At 46.1% G+C, this 13,362-nt stretch overlaps 1 protein-coding gene across 1 annotated transcript in view; it reads left to right on the top strand.

The window, feature by feature from the left end:
- The window catches only part of fam222aa (family with sequence similarity 222 member Aa), a 45,456-nt gene that overhangs the window by 23,170 nt on the left and 8,924 nt on the right, over nt 1–13,362 (top strand). Inside the window, exon 2 of the mRNA XM_018669485.2 lies at nt 2,859–3,001. Within this exon, the coding sequence (XP_018525001.1) occupies nt 2,905–3,001 (97 nt within the window). The 5' untranslated portion in view covers nt 2,859–2,904. The remainder of the gene's footprint in view (nt 1–2,858; nt 3,002–13,362) is intronic.

Here is a 13,362-nt window from a genome sequence, read left to right as displayed (position 1 = left end):
ACTATCTTTTAACAAATGGGCTGTGAGGATGGACTCGTTGTGAAATTAGTATCCTCACAGAGAGGACACAGAGAAAGGATTATGTGAATAGCCAGTAATGAGCTCAAAGTGCCAGTGTGTTTGGGCCAGGCCTGCCTGTGTGTGAGAGGAAATGGCACTGCAAGCGACCTTTTTTGCTCAAGCACCTGGCGAGAAATAGAGTGGCCCCTCTCTTCCATCTGCAAATGTGTGTGTTTGTGTGTAAGCACGTGTGTGTGTGGGTGTGGGTGGGTGAGGGAGAGAGAGGGTGAACTGTGGAGTTAGAAAGAAATTCTGTGTCTAAAAAAAAAAATTAATTTACTAAAATTTATTAAGGAGAAGCATTTTTTGTGAGCATTTTCACACTGTCAGGTTTGTGCTAAAAGTGTTGTTTTGTGCTGCTTCTGACAGGGTTTAAAAATACACATTTGACTTAGAGTGTTAAGTGTGCTATACAAGCCTCAGGGTCCAAGGTCAAATTTAATGTCTTGTGAAAAATGTTTTTATTAAAAATGTGTTTTTTGTGGGTGAAAGATTCTTTTCAGGGATGATGCATTTTTCTCTAACACCTGCTTCTGATCTTTAACTATTCAGACCAGGAAAATCATTCAGCCTTAATTATAGGCAGCAAGATGTGTTGTGTTTGTCTGTCATACTTCCTTCCTACATTTCTCAATAATACCATACTTTTAATCAGGTTTTACTTCACAAATTTGTGCAACTAAAACAGTGGCAGTAAACATGCATCAACCGCTCCGAGCTCGGTTTTAAAAAATACGAATCTATTAAAGTTTACACAAATGCACCTATTAATGAAAGTCAAGTCAGTTCTGATTTAATTTGTATTTTAAATGGTCCCATCTACATTTTTATGAGTCAACATATTTGGGGCAGTGAACTCATGGGAAGAAATCTGTCAACAATATAACTCTTCTTCTCTCACCAAAGACTGTATTGTGTTTATTTTTCATAAGATTTGTTTTTCAAGGTCAGATGATTTAACATGGTCAGAGAAGTAGGCAGTGAATTAAATGTATGAAGTTAAAATATCATCTTGATTCATTGGTTCGGTTCATTTTCAGCACTGACACTGCACAAAAATATATTAAACTTATCCTACTTTTAAATCACGGTTTTCCACCTTGGTCAATATTGCGGGAACATTTTGTCATCTGCAAAGGTTGTTGTGATTGACTGCTCACATTAGTGGTTTAATATTTAGATGTTTTTCCACTGGTGATCTATATTTTACTTTATTCCCTAAATGAGCGAGAACAGGAGCTGGCGTTTTATGAACTGCCATTAATTCATCTCGTAATCATTGTAATTGCTTTCTTTCATATTAAAATGATAATCTATAAAACTAAGTAATGGACTGGTGGCAGGTGGCTAAATGTTCATTTAGTGATTCACTGAGAAAATAAATAACAGGGGACAAGCCTGTGACAGGCGCATGAGAAATCATTTTTCAATAATCTGCCACGCATCATGGCAGGAGACGCTGGCACTGACAGCATAGATGAAATATTTGCCTCTGTTCTTTGTTTTAATATGGGAGGAGACCGGCCCAGATGGAAACGATAGTGTTTCATATCGATGCATTTTGGACAACAGTCTCAAACACATGCAGAGCCAAGATTAAGGTTGCGGTATCTGTGCAGAGACGGCCACGCTTTTGAGGTGAGAGTGGGCTTCTGTAGTGTTAAACATAGTACAGTAACAGCACATGTTTCCTGGAAACCAAACAATATCCGCTAAGTGAACTATGGAGGAGTGAATCTTGATCCTTATCATATAAAAACACTTTCTGGACCTAAATGGTTTGCCTCAACTCTTCTCATCCGGCACATAATCCAAGTAGAAGACTTTGTAATCAGTCATCATTGTGCTATGTGACACTGGTATGTTGCTGATGAATGATAGCCTCCATGCTACTCGATTGTTTAGGGTTCTTAGTGAGGGAGCTGTGGGTTTTATATATATATATATATATATATATATATATATATTTATTTATTTATAACTGTGTCTTGTGTTTCCACTGGGGCTGTGATGGGCTTTTTGAGAGGAAACTAGCAGCAACTGCCTCCCTGTTCCTGAGTGAAGGTGGCTGTGGGGAAAAGGAGGAGTGTAGAGCTGGAGATTTATGGCCTAGAGGGAGATTGATTAGTGCCGTCACTAGCCCTGATGTACGGTTGGCAGTCTCCCCCTCCCAACCCATCGCATTTCCTCACACACACACACACACGCATGCAACCATACGGTTCAACACGCAGCTACACATACATCCAGACACTGCTCAGTCCCCTAGGCCTCTCGTGACAGTCCCCCAGAGCTGTTGCATGTTAAGTTGTAGCAGACAGACTGCTGTTTTCTCAGCATTACCATTTTTTTTTGCTGTCCATAGATAATGCCATCAATCACCACGTACACACTGCCCTGGAAGGAATGTGCCTGAGTGTTGCTACTTTCTGTGTGTGCCTGTGTGTTTGTTTTGAGGACGGTTTCATAGACAGGAGATGTGGTTGAATGGCTGTGTGGATGTGCTGTTTGAAGCTGCAGAGTGACTGGGCCTGGACTGTGCTCTGAACCCGTGTCAACCGTGCTGCCCCAGTGCAGGTGTGTGTTTATCATTCAGCACACAGAGCTGAGAGGCAGGCAGCTGTAGGCATGCTTTCCCAATTAAATCCTGGGTGAGAAACCTAGCCCATCTAGCCCAGAGCCAGCTCCTGCCGGCTTTTCCGGACACGGCCGTGGAGCTTTGACCTCGAATCATCCTGCTTAACTCGCTCAACGTTTCCTCTCTTTCTCCCTTTTCTTGCTCTTTTTTTCTGCTCCAGGTTGGCCGCAGAACTCCCCCGGCTGTAGTACTGTGCCCACCTCACCATGCTGGCCTGTCTGCAGAGGAGGCAAAACCCTCCACCCCAGCACCCGGTGTGTGCCAGCAAGACCCTGGAACCACCGCAAGCCCTTGGACGGAAATGTAAGTTAACCAAGTGACGGGGAGCGGTGGAGGTCAGGAGTTCAGCTCACTTAAAGCTACGGAGTGAGAGAGGCTTGTGTTTGTCGTTTGTATTTAATCTATCGGTCATGGTGAATGATGGAAACGAGCAGTTAACCCTGACTGTGAATAAGTGAAGGAAAATAGACTTTCCGGTTTCTGTTGTTTGTCTCTGTGTTCCCTCGCTACTCCAAGGAATTCTAAACAGTTTCATTCGCTCTGCACTTAGACCTTGGATTGCCATGTTGTTTGGCTACTTATTGTGAGGAGGGCTGTTTAGCTGTGCTGATTGTGCAGTCGTGGCAACAGGGCTGAGCAGACAGTGTTTAACGTGCCTCGCTGGCCCTGGGTGACCCTGAGGGTCTGTAAACATTTACAGTGTCTGGCCCTGGCTGTGCCGGCCGCCTGTAAAGCATGACAGCTGCTCTGTTTGCTCCCAGAGCACCACCCTCTGTCCACTCACAAAATGGTGTAAAGGGACAGAGATGAGCCAGGGTTGAAAACTGTTACAGAGCTGGTGAAACTAGTTCCAACCAGTTTGGGATTAGAGCGAGCTGCGGCAGTCAGGAATCTGGAAGGTGAATTTCTCTAATTTTGTTGAAGCTTTTGGATAAGCCTTATACAGTGAGAGTCTGTTTTCTGGTGAGAGGAAGAAAGGTCTTTCTTCCTTATTGAACTTCTCCTCAAGTCTTTATTGGCCTTTGTTTACACGGCAGGCCTAGGAGCTACCTCAAGCCGATTAAAAGGACTGGCGGATGGAGAGCAGGGGAGCACTAACCTAGCAGTTTTTACCTCAGCTTAGAGAGGCTTACTGGGAATAGCACTGTGCTTCTTCATCAGTGGGACATTGTATCAGGCCTGTAACCAGCCCAGTGAAAGGCTTTAAAGAGACTCTGATTGGCTCTGGGTGAAGAAATGAAGCAGTGCCTGCGTTCTTTCTCAACTCCTCACTGGCCAATTAGCTACTTCTCAGCTCAACATCACACTCCAGCCGCCTCCTACAGAGGAGAGGAGAGTCACAAACAGCAAGGTGACTAGGTGTTACCTCCGTCCTCAGATCTGGAGTTGTTTTTTCTGGTCTGTGTGGATGCTTCATATGGAGGGACGTATAAGTATGCATGAAACAGAGGGGGGAACTACAGTAATAAACAGAGCTCTGGGTGCATCTGGAAAGGGGGCAGCTCTTCAGTCGAGTGGCGTTCAACTGGGCTCACTAATGAGGATTCAGAGAGAGGTGAAGTGAATGGGAGGACAAAGAGAAACTGTGCAAAATAGAATTAGAGAAGGTAGAGATGGAGAGGAAGGGAGAGAAATGGAGGGAGTCTTCAACAGTCTTCATAATCGATTCCCTCCTTCCAATTTTGCAGGATTAGCCCACTTCCTCTCAGGGTCCTTTATTGAGGAGCAGCCAGTGGGAGTCAGGACTCAAATCAATAGATAAAAAGAACAGTCTCCAGTCTTCCCTTTGCCCTCCCTCTTACTGACCCTCTCTCTCTGACTCTCCCTCTCTCTCCTCTCCCTCTCCACCTGTTAAACCCTTTGATTGAAAGACTACCACCACGACTGACTTAAGGTTCATAATGAGGATGTTTGAACATAATAGCCTCCTTTCTGTCCTTGAGGGGGGAGGAGGGGGAGGAGGGGGAGTGTGTGTGTGTGTGTGTGTGTGTGGGGGGGGGGGGGGGGGGGGCGGCAAGTGTTGGATTTCCACCACTGTGCACAGCTCTTGGCCTCAATAAGGCAATTGTTCGTCCAGGCCCAGAAGGGGTGCAGAAAGGCAGACAGTGGGTCTGGCCGCAGAAGTGGGCACACTCAGGTCGCCATGCTGAGCAGGTCCCCGTGATTGATTGTTCACGGCCCAGTTTGTGCCAATGTGGAAGGGGGTTGTGGGTAAGGTGACCTGGGCTCTCAACAGGAGGCTTGAATACCAGAATACACCCCTCAAAGAGACAGAGTGAGTGAGAGCACAGGAGGAGGATTACCTGGGAGTGAGGTAGAGGTGAGCTGTGTCATTTGCATGGGCTGTCCTTTACACAGAAGTAGTGTGCATGCGTGTGTGTTTGTGTGTGTGTGTGTGTGAGAGAGAGAGAGAGAGAGAGAGAGAGAGAGAGAGGGAGGATTGGGGTGGCAGAGCAGTTGGGGATGTGAGGGTGAGGAGGGTTTTAGAAAAAGCCCCTGCATGCAGATGCCGAGTGGCTGCACAGTTCATTGATGCGACTCCCATTAAAAATCCCTCATACCCTCAATAAAAAAGGACTTAACTGGCTCTACCATCAGCTGGAAGCGTTCAGATCGGCTCGCCAGACAATCAATTTCCCCCAAGCGCACAGAGCTTAGTGGGAGAAACGGGAGGCGGAGTGCGGGATGTTTCCATTATCACAGCCCGCTCTGTGTCTGGGGCTCGGGGTGGGGGTGGGTGGGGGGTACTGTAGCGCGGGGAGAGAAAGGAGGGAGCGGCAGAGGGAGATGGGGAAAGACAGACAAGTGGAGAAGAGAGAGAGAGAAGCAGAAAGGGAGACACAGAAGCTGGCTTTTCAAAAAGCCATTGACCGCCTGCCCTTAAAAATATCATATTGGATTAGCCTCACAGGGGCGGCCTTTTGATATTTTTTTCTTTGGCCGTAGAATTAAAAGGAGTGCAGAGCATTACTTGAATTATAAATCATAGGCACTTGCTTTCACTGCGCCCAAATTCCGCGCATATGTGGCTGCACTCTCTAGCGCCAGCCCCTGTCATTTTTAATTAAATCCCCCCTTATGGGTGACATTTGTAGCTTGCCCCCTCCTTCGTCCTCCCCTCCACGTCTCTCTACCACTGCCCTAGATGGAGACATGAAAGGCAGAAACGGCAGTGGAGCCAGGGCCTCTCATCGTGCTGTGCCCCAGAGAGAGGGCACCCATCCAGACAGATGAGAGAGAAAGGCCCTGCAGGGGGAGAGGGGTGAATGGATGCCACTGACCCTGTCCGCCGTCGGCCAGCGGCAATCTCCCTATCGCTGCCCGTCCCTCTCCTTGATCTTCGTCCTCCACTGTGTGTGTCTGAAGGTCCAGGGGAGCAGGGGTGAGAGAGTAACGGCTCCGCTCCTGGAGGGGGAGAAGGAGGATCACCAGTCTGGTGATGAGTAACACTGAGATGGCTGGACAGGAGGCCCAGCAGCCCCCACCGCTACCCTACCTCCTCCCTGGCCCAGACAGCAATTACTTTGCCACATGTCAGCTAAAGAATAACTGGTCCAGAATCCCTCAATTGACTGGTTGATGGGGATATTTCTGCCGGGCTATTTTCCAACATAATATCAGATTTCAGATTTCAGCAGGTTTTCATTTGTTTATTCATTACTTAGCAGTTACATTTCTGCCAGCATGACATTTTCTAAGAATGCCATTGTCACACTGGGTGTGCATGTTTGTGTTCTTTATCCAGACCTGCTGCAGGTTCTGCCTTAGTAAACCACACAGCTCACTGCCACTCCCATATTTGTCCTGTGATTGGATCAGACTTTTGGCTAAACCTGGGCGTTCCCTCATGTCTGTAACCCCAGCAGTGCCTGGTTGTAACTCTTAAACACACACCCACGTTGATTTAGCATACTTTTGGTGACATGTCAACAACTTATGTAACCCTAATTAAGACAGAAACAATTTCACGTCATGATTAATGAAACTGCAGTGGAATCAAAACCCAGGAAACCAGTTTTGTCCCCAGTTAAATGTCCCCAGTCAACTGGTGTGTAGCCTAGAATTTGTCCCCAAATCTGCCTCGTGGCAGAGGCACACACACACACACACACACACACACACACACACACACACACACACACACACAAGAACACCTGCAGCCGTAACCCCCTGTGACACCACCCAGGAGGCCTGAGGTGCCAATCAACCAGGTGTAGATGAGAAGTTCCCAGAAGGCCTGATATCCCAGGTTCATGCTATGTCAGGCCCAGTTCAGCCCCCTTCGAGCTTGATCGACAGAGACAACCTGGCCTTGTCACACACAGCCTCAGGACATGACATGGAGGTTCACCCGGGGATTGTAGTTTTCCTAATAGCCCTGTGCCTCTGCAGGCAGAGCTGCCAGAGCCATTAGTTTGCTTTGCTTTTAGCAGCCTCTCTTCCTAAGCTGCACCACCAGTGAGAGGGAATATGCTCAGGTAATGACCTCCAGCCACCTCTCCTCCACTGTTGTCTGAGGCGGCGCGAGACATAACAGCGGAATTAGTTGGCCGTATCAAATTGCAGCACGATACTCCAACGGCTGCTATGTGGGGAAAAAAGGCGGGGGGGGGGTTCAGTTGAATATTTAAATGTGGTCACGAGCAGCAGCAGAAATAACAACCTTTACCCTGATTGCCTCAGTACCCTGGAGGTGGGGGGCATAAAGTGGAACTGGGGGAAAAAGGAATGGAGACGGAGCGAGGGAGAGAGAATCTGCATGCACTTGACCTTTTCCCACTGATTGAACTACCTCGTTTCTAACTCCCATTTGGAATTCCACAGAGTGCCCACAGAGATTGTCATTATTCCACGGTCTGCAGCAGAGAAGCAGAGGTCATGAGGTATTTTTCATGGTGAAAGGTGATTGACGGCTATCCATGGCCCCCCATACCTCCTCCTGGATGTCTGCTTATGCAATCTCATTTTAGAGATCGTCGGGTCTGCATAGCCACATGAAAATATCACTCACACTGTCATCACGTTGCTATATTGCAAAATCCAGAGTGTTAAAAGAGTTGAGGTGCATTTCAGTGAGAAAGCCATGTGATATTGGTTGTACTAGTCTTACCTCATGCATACTACAGCCTCTTCTGTCATGTTGGCGTCTCAGCGCTGGCACACAGAGGATCATTTCCGGCTGGTGGCGTCCCACAGAGCCATGCCTTCCCTCTGCCCTCTGCCTTCTGCTGTGAACACGGGGGGGCGAAGCAATCTTATTGCCTTGGGAGGTGAGCTTGAGGAAGAGGGGCTCTGCTTTAGTTTTGGTCACAGCAGGACTTGGGTTGAAAAACAGGTTCCTGGATCCAAAGCCTCTGAGCTGGCATTTGGGCGTCCCAGGTGCAAGGCATCGACACCCTCTGTCTTCGCCTGCCAGAGACTCAGGGTAGGGGGTGGGGGGATGTGAGCAGGGGTACAGAGAGTGTCCGCGGTCCCTTGCTGTCCCACAGGAAATGACACTCTCAACCTGTGCCATCTCAGAGATGAGCCCACCACAGACTGACCAAGAGAGGCATTCAGGAGGTGTTGCACACTCCTAGCAGGATATTTGGGGAGTTTTGAGTGGGCTCATCATTATAAAACTCTAAATGAAAATGTAGTCTTGGTCCAACATTTGGACTTACAAAGTGTGCAAGTAGGAAGACAGGTTGCTTTTTAAAAAGATTTTCAGCCTTTAATTGCTCTATTTCTGGCCAGTCAGTCCATCAGTGCTGTAATTCAACTAATTACAGCACATTTAAAAGTATGGATCATTATCTGCTAAACAAATGTATCATGTTGTTTTTTAAGTATCCAAAAAATCTTGTTTGGTGCTTTAGAGAACTAATTTACTTTGTGGTCATAGATGGTTACAACCCTACACAGGTTTTTTTTTTTTTTTTGGTTACATGAATCACATCTGCTATAGCTGTATGTGTGCATTTCCACTTGTAAAGTGGCTCAGACATTTTAACCTCTCAGTCATGATTGAAATTCACAGAAGGTGAATATTGATCAGCATGTTGTTGCTAGAGGTCCTCTGTATGGGGTGCAGTAAGGCTGGGAAAAATTTCAAAAAGTTATGTGTGAACAAAAACCAAAAAGCTGACAGCAGAGCAGTTTGGTGTTTTAGTCCGAGCGGGTCGGGAACTTGCACCAAATTTTAAAACCGTCCCCGGCTGTGGTTTTTCAGTCTGCTCTAATAGCGTAGAGGTTTTTGGCAGAGGAGGCTGACCACAGCACAATGTTGAAATCATCGCTCCTGTGGGACATTTAACTACAGTTTCTGTGGTGTGCTCTTCAGGCTCATTCTCATGAGGGCCATCTTCGCATGCACTGGATGCATCGTCATTTTAGTTTACTGAAATTCGCCTTTAGGTTTAGGGCGTGTTTTTTCTGACCTCTTGCTGCCAGTTCCAACTCTGAATCCTCATTTCCACCGGACCTCAAGGCCTTTGAACAGACTTCCAGCAACCCTAACCCTAGAGGAAACACTACAAACCCAAGCCTGTATCTGTGAGCTCCATCACTGAGCATCAAGAGTCTAATTTCTAAAGTTGTTTTTACCTCTCTGTTGTTGCTAGGCAGTGAAAATGTTATTGACCCACCAGGTAACTTGAAAGCAAAAGTATTGCTTAATGAAATGATAAAAGAGTATGTTGGCTCTGTTAGCTGGTGAGGTGTGACCCAAGAAACCCAAAACACCTCCCAGTGACTGTCTTTATGTTTCGCCACAGTCCAATAGATGGATGGCATTATAGTATATTAATTAAGAAACATTGCAGGCTTCACCTCCAAGGAATACTCAAATTAAAACATGTTGCTTTGGCTAAATCTCAGCCTCTGAAACTCCACTGACATAAAATCTTGTTTTTTTTATCTTACTGAAAATTTACCAATTTATACATCCCTTTTCCCAATCAGTTCATACCCCCCCATGCCCCACCCCCCCTTCTCATCTCCCCTCCTCTCCTCTCCTCTCCTCTCCCCTCCTTTCCTCTCCTCTCGTTGGCATGTGTACTGCAGCAGAGTGCCTTGTTGTCTGTGCAGTGTTAAATATTAATTGGGAATCAGTGGAGGACTTGTCTCCTAAATGATAGAACAGAAGGGCCCAGGCTTGCCTCAGGCAGCCTGCAGGCGCCTTTCTTCTTCCATTTACCTGCAGGCCTGTGCACCAGCACTTCCTCCGGTCTGACAGGCCTGCCCAGGCGCCTCTAGCCTCCCCTCATCTCTCCCTCTCACTGCCGCTTTTTTCCCTCCCTCTCTGCTCTCTGCTCTGGTTCCTTCTCTTATCTCTGTGTGCGCTCACAATCTCTACCTCTGGGGTCCTTTACTCTAAACCTGTGTGTGTGTTTGTGTTGTTACCGTGTCCGTTTGAGTTTGTGCATGACTGTGAATGCTGCTGGCTCTTAGCTGTACATGTTAGCCCTTTAAGAAAATAGTGTCACAGCGCGGCATATTCTCTTAAAGACAGGACAGGGAGGGCCTGACATAAATCTTTGAGGTCAGGATTGTTGTTTCTTTCTTGGCTCTGTGTCGTGCGATGTTCTTTGCCTCATCACTGAGCAGTTTAATCTCTGTTTCCTCTTTGTGATGTTTCCCCATAACTAACCTTACAGTTTATCTTTCTTTCTTCTGTGAGCCTCCCTTTGTTCCTCTCTATCAGCCTTGTCATCTGCAGAGGTGCACTGAGACAAAACAACTCTGGCACCGGCTGCTTCTCAGTGCACCGGCTAGCTCTAACTTGTGGTTGACCCTTGTGGATGGAGTTAATTAACATGCTGAGATTTGTTTTGAAAATCACACCAGTCTAACCTGTTGTTTCATTCACACTCGGCATCTGTTTGCAGCAGTGCACAGCCTTTCACAAGGTTCATTGAGGGTATATTGTGAAGTGACAGGGCTGAATGTAAAATGAAAAAAACCTAGAGGAAGAGGAGAGGGCAGCAGAGAGGCAGGGATATAAATGGAGGAGAGTAGGGGGTGGGGTTGACTTTGATGCCATAGGAATGAGTTCACAGGCTCATGAGCACAGGCCTAATCGCACATGACAATATCGGCTGGTGTGCCAGTCGCAACGCATAACCACCCCGCTGCTTGTGCTGACTCGGGGTATTTGCTGATAAAGCTCTGCTTTCTAGACCATGCTGTATGCACAATGAGGGTGGCCCAGGCAGGCCTGAGGGCTGGCTCATCACAGGCAGCCCACAAACCAGGGCCTCGGTCCCCTCATTTATACAGAACCCATGCACTCCACTAAGCCCTTTAGCCAGACTTGATTATTAAACAGAGAGCAGTTTTGTGATGAATATAGTTATTTTTCCCATTTATAATCTATTATGTTGCCCATCCAGGCCCATAAATTATTGCAAATGGAAAGAGCCTGGTGAAACTCCGAAATGAGGTCGTGGCTGTGAGGGGGCTCTGTTCACACTGTGAAATTCTCAAAGTTGATATTTTTCTATTGAAATGCCTGTTTTCTTGAGGGATGGGTGGGGGCATGGGGGGTGGCTGTCATGGGAACAAACATGGAGCCAGTTCTTTTTGTTGGGCCATTTTGTTTATGGAGTGAAGTGCGTAGTGTGAGGTAAACATGTTGCCCCAGTTTTCTGTGTTTGTTTGGTGCACGGGTGTCCCACAAAAGACCCAACATGGCTGCTGCTGCTGCTGGCCTGCATTCCTCTGTGGCTCAAAGAGGGACATAAACAACCCACTGGTGTTGTTTCTGCTGGACGCTCAGCTAGATCATCAGTAATTAACACGTGCAGTGATTTGGATTAAAGGGGGATGCTGTGTTTAGTTGCCTGTCATGCATGTTATGATTTCTTGCACTGAACGTAACACAAAAGACTGTGAGACTGTGCTTTTGGCATTTCATAAGCTATCTTCTGAAAGGTTAGCGCTGATGATAATGTTTTTAATTCCCCAGAAAGGCAGTAGGTCTGCTCTGGTGGTGCCAGTGGTGTTAATGGGGCAGGAATGCAGGACGAGTGCTTTCCCACGCTGTTGGTTTTCTTCTGCCGGGCGTGTTTGAGATGAGGCTCTGGGCCGGCTAGGCTCTGCTAATGCAGCCAGAGTGCAGACAAATGGAAAGTGACACTTGTGTGTGTAGAATGGTATTTGTGGTGACGCTTTGACTACAGATAATAAAGTGTTCGCCCTGAGGTGATTTCGCCCGGCAAGCACCCCAGATGAAACTCACTTACTCAGAGAGGGAGATGGAAGAGACAGAGAGGGGGGATGAAGCAAAAGGAAGAGCACCAAGAAATAAAAAGAGGATGAAAAAGAGAGAAAGCAGTGCAAAGATCAAGGGACGCGTAGAGGGAAATTCAACCGTCTGTAATTCCAGTGCTTTATGGGTCAGAGGGTGCAACTGTTGTTTTGGAAAGTGGTGTATTTTAGAGGTCGGAGAACACAAGTTGAGATTTGTCCTTCTGACTCGACCTGATTTTTAAGTGTATATCATAGTCATTCGCCTGCTTTTTGGAGTAAGAAATTCACAACACGTATGCAGCTTGTTTAGATTTATGGATTTTGACAAATAATGGTTATAGATGTTGTAACTATCAGAGAGAGAGAAGGGATGTCAGGTTCATCTGGAGGGTAAAATGTTTGAATCAGCTGTTGTTAGCAGGGATCTGTGAGTGTGTATGTGTGTATGTGTGTGTCTGTCTGTCTGCCAGGCCATGTGTACAGAGGAGTCCTTCAGGATCAATCAATTCTCAGTAATTTCCCCTACAGCTCATAAAAGCCAGGTCTGTCTGGAAGGAGCATGAGGTTGCCACATCAAACCAGCTAATTAATTTTCATGGCTGATTCACTAACATCTGGCTTTGGAGATAAATTCTAACGAGAAAATGTAAACATGACAGTGTTCTGGTGGTATAATATTTCAAATTTCTTGGGAAGAAACCTTTATAATTGAAACCTAATTAGCAGGTTTTGATAGGGCACATTGTCCACCACCACCTTATGCACACATGTGAGACTGTAAAAGAATTACAATATTGATAGACAAACACTTTCTGCTCCTTCATCTGTACCTGTGGACCTTATCTCTGTTTCAGTGTATTGTATTAACCACATGCATGCGCTTGCCTCACTGCAGGCTCACTAAATGACCTCATGCTGCAGTCTGAGCGAGGAGGAAGCCAAAATTAGGCTCTCAATTTGGTATTTCTTCTATCTGCTTGTGCAGGAAATGGAGAGATTAAATCTTAGATGAGATTGGCTTTAATGAAATGAAAGATTAGATTTGGGAGTTTTGTCCAAGTTTTTTTTTTTTTTATAAATCTCTTTTAATGATTAAATCCATTTTTGACATTGTGCCATGTCTGCGTGCCTGTGAAGGATCAGTGTGCAGATTGCTTTAACATTCTCATTATCCTCTTTGCTATTTGTGAAACATGTTGGCAGGTTAAAAGCCCAATATGTGATTGCAGTATGGCACCCCCTGTTGAAAAACGTTGTCCAACTACTGCTTTTGTTTACATGGTGATTCATTCGATTAAATGCCTAATTTTCTTGCTATTTAGTGTCTGATGCAATTTTTTGATTTAACTAAGTTACATGAAAAATTACAATAAATAAGTCAACTGATCAATAATAAACATGAAGAATTAAGAGAGACAGAGAGGAGTTAGGTA

This window comes from Lates calcarifer, linkage group LG13 (assembly GCF_001640805.2).
Source record: "Lates calcarifer isolate ASB-BC8 linkage group LG13, TLL_Latcal_v3, whole genome shotgun sequence".
Classification (NCBI taxonomy): Eukaryota; Metazoa; Chordata; class Actinopteri; family Centropomidae; genus Lates; species Lates calcarifer.
This window is presented reverse-complemented; position numbering and strand designations above follow the sequence as displayed.